The sequence below is a fragment of the Panthera tigris genome, chromosome B3 (genome assembly GCF_018350195.1).
Source record: "Panthera tigris isolate Pti1 chromosome B3, P.tigris_Pti1_mat1.1, whole genome shotgun sequence".
Lineage (NCBI taxonomy): Eukaryota > Metazoa > Chordata > Mammalia > Carnivora > Felidae > Panthera > Panthera tigris.
The window spans coordinates 48110086-48132471 of record NC_056665.1 but is presented as its reverse complement, the minus strand read 5'-3'; the positions used below and the strand labels follow the sequence as shown (position 1 = coordinate 48132471).

Genomic DNA, 22386 nt, shown 5'->3' with positions numbered 1-22386 from the left:
TTCATTTTTTAAAAACCAGGTGGAGGTCGAATTGGCTAGTAAGTTTGGAAAAGCACAACAGAGAAGGAGCTTTACTAGCTTGCTTCTGAGTTTTAGAAACGGACCTGCCTTCCTTGATTGAAATGTTTCCAACCCCAACTTCACAATTTGTATGTCGACCCAGTAGGCTGGCTTCTTGGGCTACTGGGGCAGTGCAGATCAGGGTTCCCCCTTTCAGTCCACAGCTAGAGCTTCCTCTGTGCTTATTCCCTAGCCCTCATGCCCCACCCCAGTCTCAGACAGCTCTAGAGTCCAGGACTAGACGGAGTCTGCGCCCAGGGCGGTAGGCTGTCTGGGATGCGGGAACTCTCGCGGGAAGATGAGTTCGTTGCCTCGGTAACAGCGTCGGTCGTGAAAGATGGCGGGGCGCAGTGTCGGTCCCCGGGTCAGTTCAAACACAGACACGCGAGTAGCGACTAGATTTCCAGCGGGCTGAGAACGCGGAACCTCATTTAACTTCGGGTCTGAAAGTCCCTTTCTCTTTTACAGAGACGGAGCGTTCCAGGCACTCCGCTCCCGCAGCGTATTCAGCAACCTGCTGCGCCTCGACGTGACCTACTTGCCCGGGAGGAAGAATATAAGTAAGAAGCCGTTCAGCTTTTCCTACTTTCCTTTACCCAAATGAGGCTGCTTGCAAGTACTTTCCTGGTGACTGACGGGGTCTTCGGGGTTACTCACTGTTTACCACTCTCCTTTCATCATCCTATTCGCTAGTCTTTCTTCATCTTTTCTCCGCTTGCATCGTCAGTGTTTGAAGGGGATGGGAATTTACCCCAAGTAAACATGTTCATCAGGAAAATGATAATGCTCTTTGTGAGTAGGATAGCAGGAATTGCCAATATTTCAGTTTCTAGTTTAAGAAAATCCACTTAATTTGGAGTCCCTAGAGTTTAGTTATGTAAATTTCTCTTGGTTTTTAAATTGAAAGCGTGTTTCTCATTGAAGTTGGAATTCCCGTTCTCATCCACATTTGGTGGAGTTGGGAGGAGCATTTCCTTATCTGCACTCAGTGTAATTATACCTATTCTGACAACACGTGCTTTCATTTTTAGATCATTTCTGCCTTCATGCCCCAGTTTTCACACAGACCCAGAGTAATCATTCAATTTGATCATGTCACTCCCTTGCTTGAAACTTTGCAGTGGTTCCCTGTTGCACTTTAGAAACTGTCTTAAGTTAGGGAGGGAGCCAAACCCTAAGAGACTTTTAAAAACTGAGAATAAACTGAAGGTTGATGGGGGGTGGGAAGGAGGGGAAAGTGGGTGATGGGCATTGAGGAGGGCACCTGTTGGGATGAGCACTGTGTGTTGTATGGAAACCAATTTGACAATAAATTTCATATTAAAATAAATAAAAATCAAAAAATCAAAAAAGCTGTCTGATCTGGCTCCTGTCTCTAGTTTGATCTGGTGCCCTCTCTTTTTTACGTACCAATTTCGAGCCTCACTGGTCTTTAAGCTTCTCAGACTTTTCCCTTGAGGACAATCACACATATGCCTTCCACCTGTAATGCTCCGCGTGGTCTTCCTGAACTATGTTAAAGTAAGCTCCCCAGTTACTCTTTTTATAGGGACTTACTAATTTTTCTTTGCAGTTAGCATAATTGTTACAAATTCATTTGTTAGTGTACTTTTTGTCTGTTTCTTCCACTGGGCTGTAAGTTCTTTAAAGTAAGAGACCACGTCTTTTATTTGTCATTGCATATACCCTTACAAAAAATTATATTTTACCAACTCATTTTCTTTTTAATTTATCTAATTTAATTTAAAATTGGGAAACATTATAGTACTGCATCATATAGTTAAACATAGAGTTACCATATGATCTGTACTTAAAATTAAAGCATATTTAAAGTTAAAACTGAAGTGAACTCTCTTGATGAACTAGACATGTACTCGTTAATTTGCCATAACATGTAGGAAGATAATAATTCTCCTCTATTTAATGAAATGGGCCTATTAATTCACTTCAGGAGTTTACCTAAGTAACTCATCTGTTGTCTGTGTACAGGTCTGAATCAGCTGTGCTCAACCCCAAATGGTTATTTTCATTATACTCTAGATAGCACTAAATACCTGCACTGATTAGGTTAATTCATTTACTTATTTAGGGGTATAATTTGCATCTAGCTCTGGTATGTTGTTATGGTCCTGCTTCAAGTCTTCTTAAAGACGTTTATAGGAGCTATTCTATTTTAACAAAAGTCATTTTGTGGTAAAGGTGGCCAGTTGTTGCTTGTTCTGTTACCTGTACTCAGGTGTGCAAATCTGAGGCATATATGAACAGAGTGGCTTCCTGGCTCTGCCTGAAGCTATAGATCACTTCTGTGCCATGCAGAAGAGTAAAATATCTGGCCATTCTTATGGGCAAGAATAAGAGGTAATAACAAAGTATTTTGCCACATGCGCTCTTGATATTAAGCATATTTGGGATGTCTCCACTCAGCAGAACACAGAACTTGCCGGGATCCCAATCCAGAATGGTCTACAATCAACTGCTGTTAGATATTTTCAGGAAATAATCACCATCTGAGAGAATATACTAAAGAATGTGCTGATTACTCAAGTCAGTAGGTTTTCCAAGTTTCTTGTGTATATTATAAAACTAGAAATCTAAACAGTAAGATTCTGTGACCTCTGTTATAATGGTCTTGATAACCGGTAGGGCAAGCCCCACTCCTCCCCACATCCCATACCCATAAATACCACTGACATTGGATTTATAGATTAATTGGCAGAGAACTGGCATCTTTATGGTATTGAATCTTTCTTTCCATGAATATTGATACATCTCCATTTATACAGGGGTTGGGGTTTTTTGGTGTCCTTTAATATTTTATATTACTACATTAAACCCTCACATATGTAATCTATTTCTAGGTGCCTTATAGTTTTTGTGGCTATAATGAATGGCTTTTTAAAATATTTCTAATTGATTAGATGTGTAGGAACATTGGTGATTTTGTATGTTGATCTTACGCCTGTATTTATATATAGTCACTCCTGCTGAACTCTCTTAGTCGTTGTGTAGATAGAGTCCCTTGGATTTTTTATAATCATTGTTATATTAAATGCAGATGAGGATAGTTTTGTGTCTTCACAGTTTCTTATGCATTTTTTTAAATCAGTCTGGTTAGCACCTCCACTGCAGTATGGAATAGAAAAAGTTATGATGAGCATCCTTATCTTGGTTATGATTTTAAGGAGCCCAGTTAATTTATCACTGTGTATGAAATTTGATAATAGAGTTTTACTAGATTGTTTTATTAGGTTTAAGGACATTGTTTCCTTTAATTCCTGTTTTGAATGAATGTTAAATCCTATCAAAACTTTTTTCCCTAATTAATTTAGGTGACTAAATGCCCTCCCCCACCATATTTAATGTTTTAACACTTTGAACTACTAAGCAGATTTTTTATTTTCCTTTAAAGACTGCTGGATTTGACTGCTCTAATTTTATGTAGGTTTTTTGCATCTTCAAACAAATGAAATTGGTCTTATACTTTTTTCTAGTTCTTTTCCTTTCTGATTTTGATACCCATATTATCCTAGCCACATGAAACAACAGAATAGTTTTCCTTTTTGTTTTTTTCTGTTCTTGGAAGCTTTTTGTAACTAGGGATCATCTATCCTTTGATTAAAACTGAAATTGAGTCTGATGTATTTTTTGTTGATGGAATTTTTTTGCCTATCATTTCAGTTTCATAAATGAATAATCATTAATTTAGATGTACTAGTGCTTCCAGAATAAATTTTGGTAATTTATAGTTTTCTAGAAAAGTGTCCACTTCATGTATGTTTTAAAAAGGTAAATTTATAATATAAAAACATAAATATACTCTTAATATGTTTATTTTTTAAGAAATAGTTAATTTATTACTATTTTTTTTTAATTCCAGTATAGTTAGCATATAGTGTTATATTTGTTTCAGGTGTACAGTGTGGTGATTCAACACTTCCATACACCACTCTTTGCTGATCACAAGTGTGCTTTTTAATGCCCATCCCGAAGTTGACCTATCTCCTCACCCACCTCCCTTCTGGTAACCATCAGTTTGTTCTCTGTGGTTAAGTATTTCTTGGTTCTCTTTCTCTTTTTTTCCTCCTTTGCTCATTTGTTTTGTTTCTTAAGTTCCACATCAGTGAAATCATATGTTATTTGTCTTTCTCTGATTTAATTTCACTAACATAATACTCTCTACCATCATCCACGTTGTTGCAGGTAGCAAGATTTCATTCTTTTTTATGGCTGAATAATGTTCCATTATGTGTATATGTGTCTGATGTGTGTGTGTGTGTGTGTGTGTGTGTGTGTATTTTAAGTCTTGTGCGTGTTTGTTACCTTATACACACACATCTTATGGAAGCTTTCTAGTGTCATTTATTTTTGCCTTTTCTTTTTTGCAGTCTTGCTGGAAGGTCTATTTTATTGGTCTTTTCAGAGAACTAGCTTTTTTTTTTTTCTTTAAGTAGGCTCCATGCCCAGCCCAACACAGAACTTGAACTCATGACCCTGAGATCAAGACCTGAGCAGAGATCGAGAGTCAGATGCTTAACTGACTGAGCCATCCAGATGCCCCCAGAGAACTAGCTTTTGATTTTGCTGCTAATCTATGTTTTTTTATTTGGTCTTTATCCTAGCTCTTCTAATTGTGGTGGATTTTTTTTTTACTCTTTAGTTTAGTAATTTAGTTCATATTTAGTTTACTAGGGCACCTGGGTGGCTCACTCAGTTGAGCAACTGGCTCCTGACTTCTGCTTAGATCATGATTACAGGATTGTGAGATGCAGCCCTGTGTTGGGCTCCACACTGAGCATAGAGCCTGCTAAGACTCTCTTTCTCCCTCACCCCTCTCCCCTGCTCATGCTCTCTGTCTCAAATTTAAACAAAAAAGTTATTTTTAATTTACTTTAGTTTCATTTTTAGTTTTGTTTTTAATTTTTTAATAAATACATTTAATTTTTGTAAATTTTTCTCCACCTACAGCTTATTTGTATTTCAGGGCCTAGTTTGATATTTATTTCTTTTGTGGTTATTTGTTTTAAATATTTTATGATTTCCATAAGTGATTATTTAGGAGTTTTTTAGTTCCCAGGCATATAGATTGTTTGATTGCTTTATTTTTATAATTTTAAAATTTATGTTTAATTGCACTATGGTCAGAGAATTACATACTAATGATATTTGAAAATGTATTGAAACTTACTTCTGAATAGATACATGTTCAGTTTTTGTAAATGTTCATGTATTCTCTGATAGAAAGTATATTTGCTATTTGTTGATTAATCTCTTAGCTCAAGCAAATTAATTTGGCTTTCCATAATATCAGTATCCTCACCATTTTTTTTTTCTTGCTACCTCTGTTGATTCCTGTTAGAGGTGTATTGAAATAAGCTATAACTATAATTTAAAAACTTCTTCATAGAATTGTGTTCATTTTTTTGCTTGGACACTATATTGTTTGATTTCCTTAAATCTTCCAGATGAAATGAATTATTCCTTTCATTATTAGTTCCATTTTTTATTCTTTTATTTACAAGCTTTTTATATCATTTAGTTTTAAAAACATTGTTTTTATATCCTGTCTGATCATTTCTGCCTCTGATAAGTGAATTTATTTACATTATTGTGTCATTAATTTGAAATTCTTTGGGTCATTTTATTTTTTGTATTTCCTCTTTACTATCCCTTTGTTCTTTTCTGTCTTCTATTGGGTTGAAGTTTTTGTTGTATCTCTATTTTTCTTTTTCTGGTTTGGGAAGACCTTAAAATGCTTTAACTTGGTTTCCTTCTATCTGTCAAGTTAGATAATACTTGACTTGCTCTTAGTTTTGAACATTCCTGCTCTCCAGGTTATCATTAATGTTATTTTTATGTTCTGTACTAATTTAGATTTATCATCATGCTTTCTAATTTTTTTCCCTGTTGTGACCTTTTTTCTAGGTCCAGCTTCCTCCTTCCTGAAGTGTAGACCCTTCATTACTTTTTCTGAGTCTGCAGTCTTTTTTGAAAATTTTGTTAACACTTATTCTTCTATGGTAGTTTAGCTGGACATAGAATTCTAAATGGTCAGTTTTCTTCCTCTGCAATCCATTGAAGTTAACACTTCATTGTCTATTGGAATCTAGAGATGTTGATAAACTGTCTACTCTCAGCTTTTTAGAACATCATGCTGGTAGACTATTTTTTTTTTAAATAATTGCTTTGATAATTTAAAGATTATTTTTGTCTTTGAAGTTCTGTAATTTCACTATGACATATATAGGTGTGGGCTAATTTTCTTTCTTTCCTTCTTTCTTTTTTTCTTTCTTTCTTTCTTTCTTTCTTTCTTTCTTTCTTTCTTTCTTTCTTTCTTTCTTTCTTTCTTTCTTTCTTTCTTTTCTTTCTTTCTTTCTTTTCAGATTTTAAGTAATTTCTAATCCCAGCATGGAGCTCAACCCTGAGATTACGAGTCATATACTCTACTGACTGAGTCGTCCAGGTGCCCCTGTTTTCTTTTTTGATATATGTTTGTTATATGATTATATATATATGTTTTGATATATGTTTGTTATATAATAATTTTAATTCTTTTATCCCCAGTGACTTTGAGAACCAGAATGATCAGAGTGGGAAAAGGAGATATGAATGTAACATAAAAGAGGCTAAGTAAAAACTCTGTAGTCTTGAATTTGGATTGGAAGAATGTTTGAACTTATGATTTATTTTATTTTTAAAACAAAATAGGGGTGCCTGGGTGGCTCAGTCGGTTGAGCGACTTCGGCTCAGGTCATGATCTCAAGGTTTGTGAGTTCAGGCCCCGTGTTGTGCTCTGTGCTGACAGCTCAGAATCTGGAACCTGCTTCATATTCTGTGTCTCCCTCTCTCTCTGCCCCTCCCCCACTCATGCTCTGTCTCTCTCTCAGAAATAAACATTAAAAATAAATAAATAAATATATAATAAATAAACAAAACATCTCCTCCCCTTCCCCCCACCCACTATTTCCTAGCTTTGTCCATGAAAAGACCTAGAAACAGTAACCATTCTAATAACACCAACCTTAGTGCCCAGATTACAGTCTTTTTTTTTAACTTGTTTTATTTTTTATTTTTTTAAATTTACATCCAAATTAGTTAGCATATAGTGCAAAAATGATTTCAGGAGTAGATTCCTTAGTGCCCCTTACCCATTTAGCTCATCCCTCCTCCCCACAACCCCTCCCATAACCCTCAGTTTGTTCTCCATATTTATGAGTCTCTTCTGTTTTGTCTCCCTGTTTTTATAACATTTTTGTTTCCCTTCCCTTATGTTCATCTGTTTTGTCTCTGAAAGTCCTCATATTAGTGAAGTCATATGATTTTTGTCTTTCTCTGACTAATTTCACTATTTTAATTCCACTTGAGATCCATGTCTTTCTTCAGTACTAGAAAATTCTCAGTATTTGAATATTGATGTTCCTGCTTCTGGGATTTCCTTCTGCAGCTTCTATTAGGTAGATGTACATATGTCTTTGTCAGTCTCTCTTCAATGCATGTTAACCTTTCTTTTGTATTTTTATCGTTTTGCTTCTCTTTATCTCCTTTTAGGTGCATTGTCTCTTATCTCTCATTCATTTCCTCTTCAGTTCATTTGATTGTTCAGTGTAACCATTGAGTTTGAGTTTTTAAGTGCAATGACTGTGTTTTTGTTAATGTAATTTCTACTTGGTTCTTTTCTAAATTCAGTGTTCTTTTGTTAAAAAAAAATATTAGCTCTTGCCTAATAGTTTCTATTCCTGCTTTTTGGGGAGTGGGCAAATGAAAAATCCTGATTTAAAATATTTAAAAATAGATTTTAGATTTAGATTTTTATTTATAGATTTAGAAAATCTAGTTATTATGGTATAAGTTTTGTCGTGTCTGCCGTTTCTCTGTCTTGGTAACTTCTTTATGCAGTTTGTTATGTTTGTGAGGTTATTTTTAGCAGGGTTTGCTTTCTGAGAGAGCTCCATATGTTCTACATGAATAAATGTCATTATAGGTTGATTTCACATTTACCTTTCCTAGCTTATCAGAGTTTTCACTGCTTTCGGTGTACCTTTCTACACTAAAATTTGGCACAGTGTCCCCACACCATCTGGGAAAGATGAATTTGCTCTGACCACTGACAAGAGAATCTTTTCCACCCATGACTCCAGTTTCATTCCCATTTGCCTAATGTTATGGGTAGTGTTTTATAGTCTGTGTTTCACAGGTGTAGTCCTTCATGACTCCCACACATGCATCAGTTTTTAGCTGTTAGACTCTTTTGGCTTCTGTTCCTGTTTACTGCTCTCACTTTGAGTTACTGCTTTATTTTTAGTGTCAGGGTATTTTCCTTGCCTGAGTTGGAGTTTAGCAATATTTCCTTCATTACATTTTATCCAACATGTCCATTTGGACATCCATGGTTTGGAGCAGAATAGTGTTCGGAGTCATCCTGAGGAAACTATATTGACCAGAAGCTTCTATTTAAGTTCTCATGATTCTTAAGAAAATGTGAAAAATCAAGTAATGGCATCTTAAATGCAACTTTAAGTCTTTATTAGTTATTTTTCTTTTGATTAACTGATCTTAAGATGTAAAAATATTTCTTACAACATTAGACTGTTTTAGGAAGGCATAAGGAATGTAGTATTGCTTCTCTTCTTCTTCCTTTTTTTTTTTTTTTTTACTGGGGGGTGGGGATTGTCTGAATTTTGTTTCTTCTGAATCACATATCGAAGAAAAACAAACAATATCATATCTCATTTTAAAAATTGCTCAACATATTCCCTTCATGTAATTTCAAAAGAGACTAGGTGGTCTAGAAATGTGACCTATGAATAAAATTAAAAAGTTACATGCTTTTGAAGATATTTATTATAGTGTTAACCTTTAAAAGTGAAAAAGAATCTTTAACAGTAGGAACAGTTTAGTACATTTTGTTAAGTGCAACTCATTAGAATTGTGTAGCCATTTAAGGCATGAATTATAAAGATTATGTGGAGATACATATTCCTTCTGTTTTTTGTAGGAAAGCATAGTATGAAATTGTGTGTATAGATGAAAATTAGAAGGGAATATGAAAAATAAAAACAATTGGATGATGGTGGAAGGATTATGAGCACTTTTTTCTTTAAAAAGAGTTTCCTTCAGTGATATTGCCATTCTTGCCATTCTTCCCATCTAAATGGAGCCAAATAGTATTCCTATTCTTGGTTAGATTCCAAGTAGATGTGGTGGGGTGAGGCAGGGATGGGGGTGGAGGAAGGAGTGGCAAGTGGAGGCCAAAACAGTCACCTTTGTTTCTGAAGCTGATACTGAAGTATGTAGCTGAGGTGTGAGCCACATTAGGTCTGCTCACTAAACCCAGAGTTATCTCCCCAGTTGCAGCAACACCCCAGACCAAAGCAGGCCTCTCCCCCGCCCTGCCCTATTCCTGTCCCCAGTTGGAGTTGATCCCACGAAGATGGAGAGTGAAACTGAGTTGAACCCATCCAGTTTGTTCTACCCAAATAATCATTCCACCTGAAGTGAGGGCCAGAGAGGCCACGAGTTACTGTATGAATTTCTACCACAAAAGATAAGGAATCATGAGTGGTTGGAGGTAAGAGTTCTAAAGTAATGGTAATTTTAGGATAAAAATGTCATGTGTGTATTTTGGCATTTTTTTGATTAGCTAAAGTGTAGTTACTGAAATTTAATTGCTTTTATTTTTGTTAGAATTTTGAGTATATACCAAATAATAATTATTTTCTGCCTTTAGGCGTTTAAATGCAGAATTGGAGGCAAAAACAGCTGATCTGGTTCGACAAGCTGAGAAAGTAATAGTAAGTAAATATGCAATTATTACTAATTTCATGTGAGCGCTAGTTTTTTTTAACTTTTTAAAAGTGCCCAAAACATAAATTTTTAGTTCAATGAATTATCACAGAATGAACATGAATATATGAATAGGTGTATGTATATATATGCAAGTATATGTTTTTGATATGCACGCATTTTTGAAAAGCCACTGAAAAAGTGTTTTCTGTTTGATGTTCCAGTCATCTAATTAGTAAGAACATTCATACTTAGTAATCTTTCCCACTACTTTAAAATTAATGTTTGAGAGTAGATGTATATAATTAATTCTGGTAATTCAGTAAGGATAGAAATAACATGGGCTCTGCAAAAAAGTTGAATAAAGGATAACAGTCATCACTGACACTCAGATGGTAATTTGTTTCTTAAATTCTGCAGTTGGATGTAACTCAGATTCTTAGGGCTAGACTGTAGTCAGTTTTATAGTTAGAGAAAATGTAGTGAAGTTTTATCACTAGACAATATAAGCATATTTTGCCCCATTCTGGCTACCAAATTGTTTATTCCTAATGTAAGCAGCTCCGTATGCATCAACATTCCCATTATTTATTCCTTAGAGGAATAAAGTGGCTGCTTTCAAACTTTTTTCAGTTTTTACTCTACTTAATACATCTTCTTTTAAATTCTCACCCATCCCCCTTAGGAGGGTAGTGAAGAATAGGGAATAATTTGTTTGAACTGCCTTATACAGTCCTTCATTATTCGTTAGTTTTGAAATAATAAATATATGTTATATATAATATTATGTATACGCATATATATAATATGTATATATATAATGTATTATGTATACACATATATAATATATAATATATATATAATATACATGTATGCACATATATACACACATACATACACACACATCACATTCTTTTCAGGTAATGTATTCAGATAATGGTTATAGACTTGCTAGTTTCATTTGTAATTAAAAATTTACTTTTAGTAAAATATTTATGATATCTTTTAGTTTTTGCCAGTGTCTAGAGTAGGAAAATAACAAACCATATTATAGGAAAATGAGGGATTTATTGCTCCAAGAATCCTCTAATAAGGACAATCTACCTCTACCCGAAAAAGAGTAAAGTAGAAGCCCAGGAAGGGCTGGGAAAGGGGAGAAGACATTGCTGCCCCACAGAAGCTAATGGATATAACTTTTGCTCCCTTGAATTTTTGTTTACTCACTTTGATTTCTTGATACATCATTACAAAAAACTTAGTACTTTAGTGCTTCATGATCTTCTTAACATTGAAGTCTTGCCTATTTTGAGATAAGCATTTCTACCCATTAAACAGATTTATGTTCTCATTTCCTGTGAGCCTAATTTCCTTTGTATGTTACAAGTTGGAAGACTAATGTAGTGGGGAAACAGGAGTTAGATAAGATCACATAAGGCATTGATACATTTTTCCTTTGAAATTGACTTTCTTGGGGCGCCTGGGTGGCTCAGTCGGTTAAGCGTCCGACTTCGGCTCAGGTCATGATCTCGCGGTCCGTGGGTTCGAGCCCCGCGTCGGGCTCTGTGCTGACTGCTCAGAGTCTGGAGCCTGTTTCAGATTCTGTGTCTCCCTCTCTCTCTGACCCTCCCCCGTTCATGCTCTGTCTCTCTCTGTCTCAAAAATAAATAAACGTTAAAAAAAAAAAAAATTTAAAATTGACTTTCTTAATCCAAAAAGAATGAAAGGCGAAATTACATTGTTCCAAACCTTATATTCATACCATAACATTTCAAATTCTGTGCCTGGATTTCATGGAAACTATGGACAACTCTGAAATGATTAACGATCAGAAAGGCACTTAACCATATCCTGGTTTTGTGATTTTTGTTTATATGACTTACCTTTACTCATTTAACTAGAGAGATCAGCAAGAAGACCAATTGAGGCCTGTTTCAACACAAATTAAATCATATGAAAAGGAAGAGGATTGCAATTTAAAGTAAGTTAAATCTCAAATACCATTTTTTTGATGATGCATTTGGATCTTTTTTTATGTAAGATCTTTTTGCATGTAAGTATTGGAAATTTATAATTGGAAGAATAATGTAATGTATAATGTAGTAATAAAATGGGAGCTTATATCAGCCAGACACAATGTAAACCCTTTACCTACTTTATCTCATTTAATTCTCAGAGTACTATTTTGAAATAAATGTTATTGTCCTCATTTTAAAAATGAGGAAACTAGAACTTAGCAAAGTTCAGGAGCTTGCCCAAGGGTATATAGATAATATGTGATTTCACTGAGATGCAAACCACAGTTGGTAAGATTTCCGAACCTGTTCTTACATCCTATACTTTCTTTTAAAATTGCATATGAAAATTAGGTAAAAATAAATAAATTAGTAAAAATAAAATATATTAGATCTTTTTTCCCTTGAATTTCATGTGGACTTCAGGTATGTTAAAAGAAAAAAATAGGGACCCAAAAAGTATTTAGGAATAAATTTAACAGGAAACATAAAAGATCTATGTGAATAAAACTATAAAATCTTAAAGCTGAGGCAATAATGATCACCCAACATTCTAAGTTTCTTGCTATGAGCAAAAGTCAGACTATTCTCTTCGAAGCCAACAGATAGGAGTTGGGTTTTGAACCTCAAGCTGAGTCTTTCTATGCCATGATCAGTGAAAATCCAGTTGATGAAATCTCCCAGCCTTGTCTCTGGGTGACCATATGGAACTTATGGTAGAAAAAAGTGTGGCTTTAGGTTTGTAGTTAGGTGGTAGCCAGTGAGGAAACTGATCCTGGAAAGATAGAGAAGTTGTATTAAATGTACCAGCAGTGGATTTAGTAAAACTGCCACCTTTGCTAAATGGGAAGGCAGAACAGGTGTCAAATGAACTTGTGCGTTAGGGAGAGAGGTTGGAAAACAGAATATTAGTAGTATGTGCTGTTAGTTACTATTAGCTGTATTATTCTTTGCCCACTGAATGGTCTTGGCACTTTTGTCAAAACTCACCTGACCAGAGACACATGGTTTTATTGGTGGACTCTCAATTCTACCCAATTGATCTATATATCTTTTTTTTTTAATTTTTTTAATGTTTATTTTTGAGAGAGAGAAAGACAGAGTGTGAGCAGGGGAGGCACAGAGAGATAAGGAGACACAGAATCCAAAGCAGGCTCTAGGCTCTGAGCTGTCAGCACAGAGCCTGATGCAAGGCTCAAACTCATGGACCATGAGATCATGACCTGAGCTGAAGTTGGACACTCAACCAACTGAGCCACCCAGGCGTCCCAATCTATATATCTTTTCTTATGCCCTCCCTCACTGTCTTGATGACTCTTGCTTTGTAGAATTAGCTGCTTTTTGACAAGAGAAATTATGATATAGAGAAATTCTTTGAGGAACAAAAGCCTATTAAAGCTCAGCCTTGAAGTAAAAGTCAAACTAAAGATGTGCGCTTCATGCTATTGATAAAACTTTACAGTGGATTAAGATTCTTCAGGGCAAGGATCATTTTCAATGGCACCTAGTGAAACTTTCCAATTGGGTAAAATGGCTCAGTGCAAAGATCTAACTAAAGCTGTAGTTTCCCCATAGAAGCCTGACAACCTCAAAGTAAGCCATTTTTAAAGTCAGGAAGGAGAAGGGGAGGAGGATGAGGTGTTCAGTTTAAAGAAATACAGTCTCGGAGAGAACTGTAGGTGTGGTAATGGCACACAGAACTAACTGGAATCAAATAGGTGTGAAATCCACTAGTTTTTGAGGGAGTTTTATTGGCAAAGAAACTTTGAGTGATAGACTAAAACTGTGACTGTTTAAATCTTAAAACAGCTGTGCGTCCTCCCATTCTTCTGAGATGAAGAAGCAGGCTGTGAAAGCAGCACAGCCCCAAGAGGGTCTAATGTTTAAACACCTTAGAAGGCTTAGAAACAGAAAAGAAATGTGTTATTTAAGCAGTAGTACAGTTGGCTCATACTTGAAATATTGGGACATCATTCATTTACTCAAAAATACTGCGTATGATACAGCAATTCTCCTTTCGCTGGTTACCCAAGAGAAATGAAGACACATGTCCAAACAAAAACCTTTATGCGAATGTTTATAGCACTTTTATTTATAATTGCAAAACTGGAACAACTGAAATATCTATCAAGTAGTAAACAGGTAGGATAAGCAAATTATGTTATATCCATGCAATGGAATACTACTTGGCAGTAACAAGCAATGAACTATTGATGCAGCAGCAACATAGAAGCTAAGTGAAGAAGCTAGACTAAAATATATGTATGCTGTATGATTCCATTTTTTTAAAGTTTTTATTTAAATTCCAGTTAGTTACCATACAGTGTAATATTAGTTTCAGGTGTACAATATAGTGATTCAACACTGCCATACATCACCCTGTGCTCATCATGACAAGTGCACAGCTTAATCCCCATCACCTATTTCACCCATCCCCCCACCATTCACCTCCCCTCTGGTAACCATCAGTTTGTTCTCTGTAGTTAAGAGTCTATTTTCTAGTTTGCCTCTCTCTCTCTCTCTTTTTTTTCCCTTATCCCTATGTTCCTTTATTTGACATTCTGGAAATGGTAAAACTATAGAGACAGAATCTGATTCGTGGTTTTATGTTGTGGAGGGGAGATAATTAACTGCAAAGCACAAGGGAACTTTTGGGGGTGATGGAAACATTCTCTGTCTTGGTTGTTATGGTTATATGATCTAAAGTTTGTTAAAATTTATAGAGCTGTATAGCTAAAAAGAGTATATTTTACTGTAAATCAGTAAATCTTTCTGAAAAAAAAAAGAAACAATTTTTGAACACCATCCATGCCAGGTCTAGCTACTGGTGATACAGTGATAACAGACCAGGTCCTGCTTCCAAGGAGTTAATGCCTGGTGCATTTTAATTTTTTTTAATAAAATTTTTTCCCATAAAAATTTTTTTATATCATCGTTTGACATACACACGTGAAACAACTTATCCTTATTATATATAACACTTTCTGATACTTTATGGGAAATGATGCTATCAAAATTCCAAAATTTGGATTACAGAAGATGAGGCATGGCTTTTATCAAGTAAATGAATAGATTGAAGTGATGGTAATGACTGCTAATGCCTAGTTTCTGTTGAAGCAAGTGAGAGACTGATTTCACAAGCCTAAAGATAAATCTGTTGGTTTTCTTTCACAAAATTTTCCTTAAGTGCAAAGTGGTGATGACACCTCTGTTTACCTTGGTCAGGTGACTTTTTAAAAAAATACTACTGTTTGAACAATTGGCTTTTAAACATGGTACTTGACTATTAGTTGGGAATTGCTGAATCTGGAAGGTAATTCTGTAGAGAGACAATCCATTTTAGCTTGGAGAATAATACACCTAAATGATTATGGTCAGGCAGTATACATTATAATAGGTCTTCAACATCCAAGGTTACTCTGCCAAACAATACAGTTGGAAAACCAGAATCTAGCTTCTTAACAGTATGGGATACATATCCTTCGATCTGTTGGAAGCAAGGTTTACCACACAAATCCTTTCAGTCATGTTACGTACAAACCTTTCATGGAGAAATGTAATGAAAGTAACTAGAATACTGTATTTTAGTTCATTTTTCACAGAAATACACTAGCAAAGTAATGTCACTCAGCTAAACCTGAGGGAGACAGATAACCGTTAAATGTCTTTTGGCTGATACGTTTGTGTATCTGGGAAGGAACAATGGAAGCTACAGAAAATGTAAGGAAATGGCAAATATTTTTGATATGAAGGCCATGGAAGAGGACAGCTAAAATTTTGTATAAAATTTGGTAACATTTTAATGTCATATGTGAGAATGATTCTTAGTCTGTAATTTTAAGCTGTTTTAAAGCCTTCTTTTTATTCTTTGCAAAGCTATTTCTGGTTCTTTGAGAGGTTGTATATAATATCTATCTAAGTATATTTTTGTATTTAATATTGAAATAACCTATGTGTAACTAGTTCAGTAGGTGACATCTGATAGAAAGTAATTTTGTTTTTATGTCCTTATTCTGGTAATGAGTTCTCAGGGGGATATGATGAAGTGTTTTGTTTTTAAGTAATTTATTTATTTATTTATTTATTTATTTATTTATTTATTTTGGGAGAAAGAGAGTGAGAATGTGAGTGGGGGAAAGGCAGAGAGGGAGGGAGAGAATCCCCATCCGGCTCCACACAGTCAGTGAAGAGCTGCACGCAGAGCTCCATCCCACAAACCATGAGATCCTGACCTGAGCCGAAATCAAGAATAGGACACTTCACCAACTGAGACACCCAGTGCCTGTTTTGTTTTTTAATAGCAACAAGATATAGAAATAATAATATATGTAATGGGGATGATCTAGACAATTGATCAGGGGTAGGCAGAATCTTCCTGTGAAGAGCCAGATAGTAAATATTTTTGTATTTGTCAGCTTTACAGTTTTTATCACTACTCAGCTTCGCTGCTGGTAGTGTGAAAACAGCCATAGATAATGTGAAAATGTGTTGATGTGGATGGATTCAGCCCATGGGCCAGAGAGTGCAGACCCCATAAACACTCTTTGTACTAAATAAAAACATATTTTGAAAACTGCGCAGAAAAATGAGTTGTATTTTAGAGGTACAAATTTCTAGTAATAAATTAAGTCAGTCACAGGGATGTAATGTACACCACAGGGAATATAGTCAGTAATATTATAACAACTTTGTACGGTGACAGATGGCAACTAGACCTATTGTGGAGATCATTTTGTATTGTATAAAAATACTGAATCACTATGATGTACACCTGAAACTAATAGACTATTGTATGTCAATTAAAAAAATGTGAAGTTAAAATGTTTAAAAAATGAATTGTATTTTAGATTCATGCATTTAGCAAATATTTACTTGGTGACAATTTAAGAACCTATATACCATGTACTACACCATGTACTAGGCATAGAGCAGTGAACAAGGCAGACATGATTCCTACCTTCATGGATTTCACAGTGTAATGGGAGAAACAAATACAGACCACGTATTTAAATGCATTAAACAAAGGATAACACTGGGCGGGCTCACACTAAAAAGCCTTGTGGTGAATTATTTTGTAAAATAGATAATCCCTGTGTGTGGCAATAATCACTCCTTATGATTTTAATTTGTTAAAGTTTGTGCTTCATTTTCCTACAAAAATATTGGTATTACATTATAACTTCTTAAAGGTGAATTATTTAACCAAAGCAATTTTCTTGTGTTAATAAATTAACATGCGCATAACTAGAATTATAGCAAAGTCTACTTGGTAGTTGTCTATTTTCCCTTTCAGATGTAATTACTGTTGACTTTTATTGTGTCTCAGCTTAGTATCATCTATTATTAATGTATAATGTTTATTTTTGGTCTGTAGAGGTCTGTTGTCTGAAGGGATAGTTCATCTTCATTCAGAAACTAAGGTATGAAATTGAACTTGCTGTAAATGTAATTACGTTGTATAGAATTTAGGTTATTTTTTAGGCTTTTCTTATAAGCCTTGATACTTAGAAGAGATGCCTTCATGATGTGTTACTTATAAAATAAGCTGAATCCTTTTTTGTCTCATAATTTCACTGAACAATTTGGTTATATACTGTAAGAAATTCTGAGTAAAATGAATCTGTAACCTAAGGAGTTTGTTTTCCCTCTGAAGCTGAAATTTACCAGGTATTCGACCCAAAAATGAAAATTATTTATATACTAAGAAGGTAATTTGAAAGGTTTATTCATTCATTTAAATATTTGCAGTGTATAGATGACTATTACAGGTGCTGGGCTTATTGAGGTCTACAGGTTCCCCACCCACAGATATCAAGGCCAAGAAAACAGCCTATGTGAAGGCCTGCCTGGGGAATAATCAGTGAGGAGAACTCAGTTCTGTGAGTCATAACATCCGGTTTAATATTCCACTAGCCAGCTGAATATCCTTGGCTTTATGGGACTTATTTTCCTTATCTTTGAACCTGTTGGTGCTAGTGATATCTAGGTCTTTTCCAGCTATACAGTTTCTGGGATTCTTTAAAATACAATTCAATAATTCCATGAAAATAGGAGTTCTTCTGTGTAGTAAACTAGCAGTTCTCTGTATTACAAAACTGCTTTCCAGGGCAAATGATTAGAATCTAATTAATCAATAATTTAAATTCTTTGATGTAGCCAAAGACCAAAAATGTTGATGCAGTGAACAAGATTCAAAACAGACTACACTCTACAAATAAAGGAAGGAAAACAAATTCAAGGTATAGTACAGTTTTAAAAGTATTACTTTCTATTTTTTTAGTTTTATGATTCATACTATCATGATTTTAGTTATTAAGCTCTTTCTCTTTCTCCAGATCTTTTTATACCTGGCATCGTATATATCTTATCTACATTCAGTAATTTAAAACATTCTCAACTCAGAAATGTCTTACAGCAGTTAGTAAACATTGTACACAGTTCTTTTAAGCAAAATCGCCACATTTCAAATTTTTAAATGTTATTTTTAGTGAGATATTTTCTTAGAACTGAGTCTAGAACATAGGTGTCTTTGCTTAGTTCTCTCAGACTAGTCTACTTTTTCGAACATTTAATAGAACACCATACATTATTGTGTGTATTCACATACAGAGTGATTTGGTAGGCTCTAAATAAGACTATAGTATCATTATAATTTACATTCTATTGTTTTTGGTGATAAAGAATTCAAGACGGTTCTTAGTAGTTTAAGCTTGAAAAGGGGACCCAAGAGGCAATCTAGGATAGGAAACCTTCTGGAAAAGGAAGGTCATACCTACAATGGGTTGTACCAACACGCTTCTTATTCGCAGTAAATTATTAAGTGTCTATTACTTATCCAAACTGATACTGCATTATAATCCTGGAAAAATCTTTGTTAATGTTGGTGTCTTTTAATAGGCTAAATAACTTTTTTTGTTTTTTGAATAAAAGAAAAAATACAGTGAAGGGATAAGGAAAATAAAATAAATCTAAAATAGGTTGATAGGGGAGCCTGGTGGCTCAGTTGGTTGAGGGTCCAAATTGGTTTTGGCTCAGGTCATAATCTCATGGTTCGTAGGATCGAGCCTCACATTGAGCTCTGCACTGATAGCGTGGAGCCTGCTTGGGATTCTCTCTCTCTCTCGCTCTCTCTCGCTCTCTCTCGCTCTCTCTCGCTCTCTCCCTCCCTCCCTCCCTCCCTCCCTCCCTCTTTTTCTCTCTCTCTCTTTCTCTCTCTCTGTCCCTCCCTCTGTCCCTCCCCTGGTTATACTCATGGTCTCTTTCTCTCAAAATACATAAACATTAAAATAAATAAATAAATTGATAGAAGAAAAGAGAACATATACTGCGTACATCAGTACATGCATGCATACATAACTGGTTATCTTATTTTCAGACTTCAAAACTACTTTTTAAGGAAAAGGTTGTTTTTATAAATAGAATTCTGAAGTCTGTGCTTATGTATTAAAAGAAAGTTAGGCTTTAAATTAAGTAAAAAGTTAAAAACAAGGCTTTTGGAATCATAAACTTGATGGGTTAGGCTTGGCCCATTCCTTAATGCCTTTACTAGTGACTTTTATTTCATATTTCTTCTCTTGTTAAGAAAAGCAAATCCAATTTTTGGTTGATTTTGGTTCTGGTTAGAATGTGTTTCTTTAGGTGGAAAAAAAAGTTGATTTTGATTGAGCTAATAAATGTTCACTCTAATTCTTAAGAGGTATTATTCTCAGTGTTTGCAGAATTATGGCTAAACACAATATCACTTTATATAGTTCTTCAGCAGCATATAAGTTAAAATCCACAGTCTGGATCTAACTTGGGAGGCCAAGTTCAGCACTCTTAGTTTTGATGTTTACTTGTTTGGAGGCAATGTGTAGACAAACTGGTTTCATAAGCCTTCTCTAGCTCTGTGGCCGTGTGATTCATAAAGATTGAAAGTCAGCCAAGTCTTTTATAATATAATCCTTGGAAGTATCAATTATAGGTTTCATCATAAATTCAAAATTAATAATTTTTTAATTAATAATTTTGATCTTTTTTATTTGGATAAAAGTCATATTTCCTTTGTGTGTTGACATTGTATATAATATATAATGAGTATGTATATGTGTGTGTATGTTTATTTATAGTATAAAATTGAAATACTTTGATGTACAGACTGCCAATGATGTTGCCATTCCAGAGGATTTCTCAGACTTTTCTCTTGCTAAAACAATTAGTAAAATTGAAGGGCAACTGGAGGAAGAAGGCTTACCTGATTATATCGATGATGATATTTTTTGTGGTGTTAGTAATGACATTGGAATAGGTAAGTTTTCTTCTGTTTATTTTTATCTGTATATCACAATTACTTAGAAACAGATATTTGGGAAATATTTTTTTGCATTTAAAAAAAGTATTGTGATATCTTGCACTTGTTTCAAAATCATCTAGTGGGACATGATGGTAGGAGGAATGAGTGGAATTATAGATGACATAAAATTGAGTCAGTTGTTGAAGATGGATGATAGGAAAGTGGTTTTTCATTGACAGCGTCTTTCTACTTTTATATGTTTGACATTTTCCATTATAAAAAGTAAAAATGAAAAAGACTATATGGTATTGGTTTCATTGACCACTGTTCAACTAAGGTTAAAATGCCCCATAGCTTATCATTAAACATTAAAATACTTTTTAAAACCCAATGTCTTTGTATTTCTTTCATTGATTGTTACCGTATTCTACTTATGGCATGTTAAAAGGATAAATGAATCACTCATGTGGCATCAGTTAAAATAATCAAATTAGTTTTCTAATGAATGTGATTTTCTTTCTTATAAACTCATTCTCTGCATATCACTTTGAAAAATAATAATAAGTTTAGATACTCTAAAAACATTATCAGTAGTGCCTCTAGAACTGTTGAATTTATGAGGTGCCACCTATGCTATTATAAACATAAGACGTTGAGTGTAGATGAAGAGTTAATACTGAACTATAATTGTAAGTTCAGGCAAGCCACTTGGCCTCTCTGTAATTGCAATTTCTTAATTTCAAAATTTAGCAGTTTATATTAGATGGTCATAAGGTTATCTTTAAAATTCTGATTCTGTGAAAACAATAACAATTTATATGTATAATGATTATTGTGCTACATGCTACTCATTCATAAATGAGCAATTCATTTATGAATTTATCACATTTACTGGCTAGTAAATCTAAGCTTTCTGGGTGTACTTGTCAGAAGAGAAGATAAAGGAAGCAGGAAGCTGCCTTTAGGTCTTTGTCAAGATGCCTTCAAGGACACACTGGTCACATGTTGGCTGTTTCTCAGTACATAGTCACCCGTGGTCCCGTTACAATATTCCCACTCCCAGATACATAGAACCAATACAACAGACTACCTTATATTGCCACTTGGTTTTTATTGCTGAATCACCTCTCTGCCACTTTGTCTCCCTGCATTCCCTTTCCAGAGTCTTTGGCCTAGGTATCTCCCCTTTTGGGGGAGTTTTTCTCTTATTCCAGATATGAATGGGTATCTTACAGGCAAGAGGAAAAGATAAGAAAAGTAGTTTAGTAGCACATACTGCTTTCTAAGACTAAAGTCAGAGGGAGATGGGGATGGGAGGTTAATGCTGTGGCCTACAGAGATGAGAGCACTCAACTCCTTGATGACACTAAGGTTAGTTGGGGAGAGAAAGAGATGGACAAACTCAGGCTCTCGCATTCTTCCTCCTTTCCCCTTAGAGAACAGCTACTGCAAACTTCACATTTTTAAATTTATCATTTCCCTTCTATCCTGTGCTGCTAACCTGGAGTGACACGAGAGGCTTGAAGGAGAGTTGAGGCTGGAGAGATCTAGGTGGGTTAGAGCCAGTCATCATTAATCATCTCCATGATAACACTGGAAGCATTTAATAGAGCTTTGGGGGCACCTGGGTGGCTCAGTCAAACGTCAGACTCTTCATCTTGGCTCAGGTCATGATCTCATGGTTTGGGAGATGTAGCCTTGCGTCAGACTCTGTGCTGACAGCACGGAGCCTGCTTGGGATTCTCTCTTTCTCTCTTCCTGTCTCCCTGTACCTCCCCAGCCCACATGTGCACTCTCTCTCTCTCAAATAAACTTAAAAAAAAAAATAAAAAGAAGAGCTTTGGAAGGAGTATGGATGAAGAGATTTTGTGCATTCTCTGGGGTATATTCTAATGACTTCTCAGAGACCACTCAGGGTGTTTACTCAACATAAGATCCATGAAGGCAAAGCTTGTTTTATCCCCATTAGGTCTGGAACATTGTAGAGACTTAATGTATATTTTTTCAATGAATGATTGAATGAATTATGGAGTGAGTGCTAATTTCAGTTGTCACTTTATTTACTTGTATACACCTAGAAACATCAAAGATTTACTGCTGATATCATTGAATAAAGAACTTTAGGTAGCAACGAAATACTTTGCAAAGGCAGATCTTAGAGTTTGTGCAAGAAAGCTTCAGCAGTAAGGTATTAGTGTATTTCTTTGCTTCTAAGGCACATAGACTACATTATAACTTCCATGAAATTGGCATGTGTGTTAC

The 22386-nt window shown here is 35.0% G+C and overlaps 1 protein-coding gene across 2 annotated transcripts in view; it reads left to right on the top strand.

Annotated features, from left to right (window-relative positions):
* Positions 1-382: 382 nt before the first annotated feature.
* Positions 383-22386, top strand: part of TEX9 (testis expressed 9) — a 63761-nt gene continuing 41757 nt past the window's right edge. The window contains exons 1-7 of one of the 2 annotated variants that reach the window (XM_007081879.3): positions 383-424; positions 529-620; positions 9785-9848; positions 11739-11818; positions 17227-17272; positions 18009-18091; positions 19961-20139. In XM_007081879.3, coding sequence (XP_007081941.1) covers positions 398-424; positions 529-620; positions 9785-9848; positions 11739-11818; positions 17227-17272; positions 18009-18091; positions 19961-20139 — 571 coding nt within the window. In that variant the 5' untranslated portion in view covers positions 383-397. Of the gene's footprint in view, positions 425-528; positions 621-9469; positions 9626-9784; positions 9849-11738; positions 11819-17226; positions 17273-18008; positions 18092-19960; positions 20140-22386 lie in introns of those variants that run through there. The other variant, XM_042988795.1, reaches the window with a different exon arrangement.